The sequence below is a fragment of the Micropterus dolomieu genome, unplaced genomic scaffold, assembly GCF_021292245.1.
Source record: "Micropterus dolomieu isolate WLL.071019.BEF.003 ecotype Adirondacks unplaced genomic scaffold, ASM2129224v1 contig_13632, whole genome shotgun sequence".
NCBI lineage: Eukaryota > Metazoa > Chordata > Actinopteri > Centrarchiformes > Centrarchidae > Micropterus > Micropterus dolomieu.
This window is the reverse complement of record NW_025742618.1, coordinates 1-3,079: the sequence shown is the minus strand read 5'-3', so window position 1 is coordinate 3,079 and position 3,079 is coordinate 1. Positions and strand designations below refer to the sequence as shown.

Sequence of the window (3,079 nt, the reverse complement as noted above, 5' to 3'; positions counted from 1 at the left end):
TTCACTGAAGCGCGTGCCTGCACGTGACCTGGGAAAAAAGTCCTAAAATGCCTAAAAACAGGCCTGTAAACAAATATTGATAAGTTGTCTCTCTTTTGTCCCCAGATGCTCCAAAGCTTCCCTCTGTGTCAGTGAGTCCCTCTGCTGAGATAGTGGAGGGCAGTTCAGTGACTCTGACCTGCAGCAGTGATGCTAACCCAGCAGCTAAATACACCTGGTACAAGGAGAACCAAACACTGATTCAGGGACCAGAAGACATTTATCATTTCACCTCTATCAGCTCTAAGGACAGCGGTATCTACCACTGCAAGTCTGAGAATGAGTATGGCCAGATCAACTCCACATCTGTATCCATAGATGTCCAGTGTAAGTACAAAACATCAGCAAAGCGCTTCCACATACAATGTGTTTAATTACAGATAGTGAATGTTAATGTGAGTTTATGAGCTCGTTAACGTTATCATGTTCTAAAGTAGCATCACAGGGGTTTAAAGGATCATTTCAGATTATTTAATGCTAACTTATAATATAGTCACGTGCCATTTGTACGTTAAAATAGTTTTTGGTCACTAATCATTCCTCCTGGTGAAGAAGAGATACCTTCGTAGAGCAACGTGCATTTCAGAGTTCACATGTAGCGAATTTGAGGCTTCAGCAGTCTGAGTTTCATGAATCAACTGTAACTTCCAAAATTACAGTTGTTATAGTGCAAAATTTCCTTTTGGTGTTTGTTCAGACAGTGAATCTTTGCTGAGCTGCAGCAGAAGGTTTAGCCCCATTGGTGTCCTGACGTTACTCTGTCATTCACGCAGCGTTCCATACACATTGTTTTTTAAATGTTATCCAGCGACAGGTTATATATTTTTGTAATTCCACTGATGTCCACTGTCTGCCGAGGGTTTGCCCAGTGAAAAAGTTCAATGCAGTATTTCCACAGACTGCAGCTTCCAGCAAAGGAGAAGAGCAGAGCGGCACAGTCTGAGAAAATATTGGACATTGGCTTTGCTCCGAGCTAACATTTTATATGTCCAGACAGAAAGTAGACATCTGTGAGGTCAACAAAATGCTTTTTAAGACGCAAGCTGCTGCTGGATAACAACGTAAACGTTTTGACTTATCTTCTAAGGCTCGTCGTTTGGTTCATTTGGTCCAGACCAGGGAAAAAATGATCCACTGTTGCGTTCCTGATCTCAGCAGAGTTCGATTGGCAGCTTTCACATCAGCCTAAATGAACCGAACTAACCAACACGTCCTCTTACCTAAATGACAAACTAGGTCATTTGTCAGTGCCTCCTAAAACTACATATATAACCGTCGTAAAGTACCAGTCCAGCGACAGGCTTACCAGACCTTAACTACGTTATGTAAGTCACATGACTGATGTCACATAAATCAAGAGATTTAACTGGCGTGACATAAGTCACATGATGTCAGTCCAATACATCATGTGACTTAACTCACATGAGGTAAGTCAGTAACACTATTTAACTTGAACTCAAATAATAACACTGACTTGGTGTCACATGGGACTTGAATGCTCGTCTCCTGTTCTTCCTTTGCTACCGTCATACGGCCACTAGAGGTCTCAGCCACAAAAAAAGTAAATATGAGTCAAACAACATATTATGGTTGCTTTTCTGGTGAGGACAGGCTGGTACTAACTGGGCAAACGCATCAGAGTTTGTTTAACTGGACCAAACATGGTATGAAAGAACCCTGTTAGTACCACAAACCAAATCATGGAGTAACATGAAGCGTGCTGAGGACACAAATAGGGCTTTGGGGGGATATTTCCTGATAGTAGTTTTTTTACTGAGACACAACACTGGCAATAAGCCTACTCACAACTACCAAATCTTGTTTTCCTTAGTATTTCTATACATGTTCTCCCCCAGATGCTCCAAAGCTTCCCTCTGTGTCAGTGAGTCCCTCTGCTGAGATAGTGGAGGGCAGTTCAGTGACTCTGACCTGCAGCAGTGATGCTAACCCAGCAGCTAAATACACCTGGTACAAGGAGAATGAAGACTCACCAAAAGCATCAGGACAGAACTTCACCATCACTGACTTCAGAGCTGAACACAGTGGGAATTATTACTGTGAAGCCCAGAACAGAAGAGGACGTCATAACTCCACCTTACATCTGATTGTTGTGGCAGGTACGTTTTTACCTGGCTGATTAACAGAAGACGATCTCCTGGCAAAGTGACAAACAAATTCTGCTAATGAGGTCCAGCACAGTTTATCTAATAACTGTCTATCTCCATTTCTAGAGAAATCATCAGTGATAATAAATATCATCAGGTTGACTCTGGTGGTTGTGACGCCGATTGCTCTGCTTTTTTTCTGTCTGTGGATGAGGTGAAATAAGAATATAAGAATTAACCAGTTCCATCACTGATCTTTTACTTTGAATATTTTCTTTCATAGTTTTGAGTTATAGATTAAAATATTTATTTATTTGTTTTTTGATTCAATTCAGGAAGAAGAAAACTCTGAGCTACACCGCTGAACCAAATGAACTCATAGAGACTATAGAGGTGAGAAAGCTGCTGGGCCACAGTGACAGAACTTACTCTACCAAAGTATATTAATTTGTTGGCTTATACATTCAGAGGCAAAGACAAATTTGAGAAAACAGTTTTGCTTTAAACATGTCTGGGTACATTTTAATATAAAATGTAATTATTAAAATTCCATTTATGAGGCCTTAAGAGGACTCTCATCTTGTTTTCTCTCCCAATCAGTTGGACTCTGGTCCTGATTGTAGGACTGAGTGAACTCCTCAGCCTTGAACCAGAACTGTATGTGACTTTCTCTGATACAGTCAAACCAGAGGGGAGTCACCTGGATGGAAACAGAGAGAAGTACAACATTGTAGCAGTCCAGTGGAGGACGTGGGGGAAGTGGATACATTAAACTTCAACTCCATCAACATGTTCAGTTGTAGACGTCAGCCGCAGCATGTAGCAAAATATTTAAATAGAATGTAGCTTTAGTTTTACCTGTGCAGGGACATTACATTAAGCACAGGATTTAACTCAGGATGAAAAATGTTTTTTTCTGAAATACTGCCCTTTTA

General features: G+C 40.9%; 1 protein-coding gene across 4 annotated transcripts; it reads left to right on the top strand.

The window, feature by feature from the left end:
• The first annotated feature begins 108 nt into the window (after positions 1-108).
• Positions 109-3,060, top strand: LOC123966531 (B-cell receptor CD22-like). Of its 4 annotated transcripts, none has more exons than XM_046042673.1 (5): positions 112-366; positions 1,871-2,156; positions 2,271-2,358; positions 2,480-2,537; positions 2,825-3,060. In XM_046042673.1, the coding sequence occupies exons 1-5, from the start codon at positions 358-360 to the stop codon at positions 2,876-2,878; spliced, it is 495 nt and encodes a 164-aa protein (XP_045898629.1). In that variant the 5' UTR covers positions 112-357; the 3' UTR covers positions 2,879-3,060. The 4 variants fall into 4 exon arrangements, 3 of the variants coding, with proteins under 3 accessions (XP_045898631.1, XP_045898629.1, XP_045898630.1); XM_046042674.1 differs by having other exon boundaries at positions 113-366; positions 2,745-3,060; XM_046042675.1 differs by lacking the exons at positions 2,271-2,358; positions 2,480-2,537 and having other exon boundaries at positions 109-366.
• Positions 3,061-3,079: the final 19 nt, after the last annotated feature.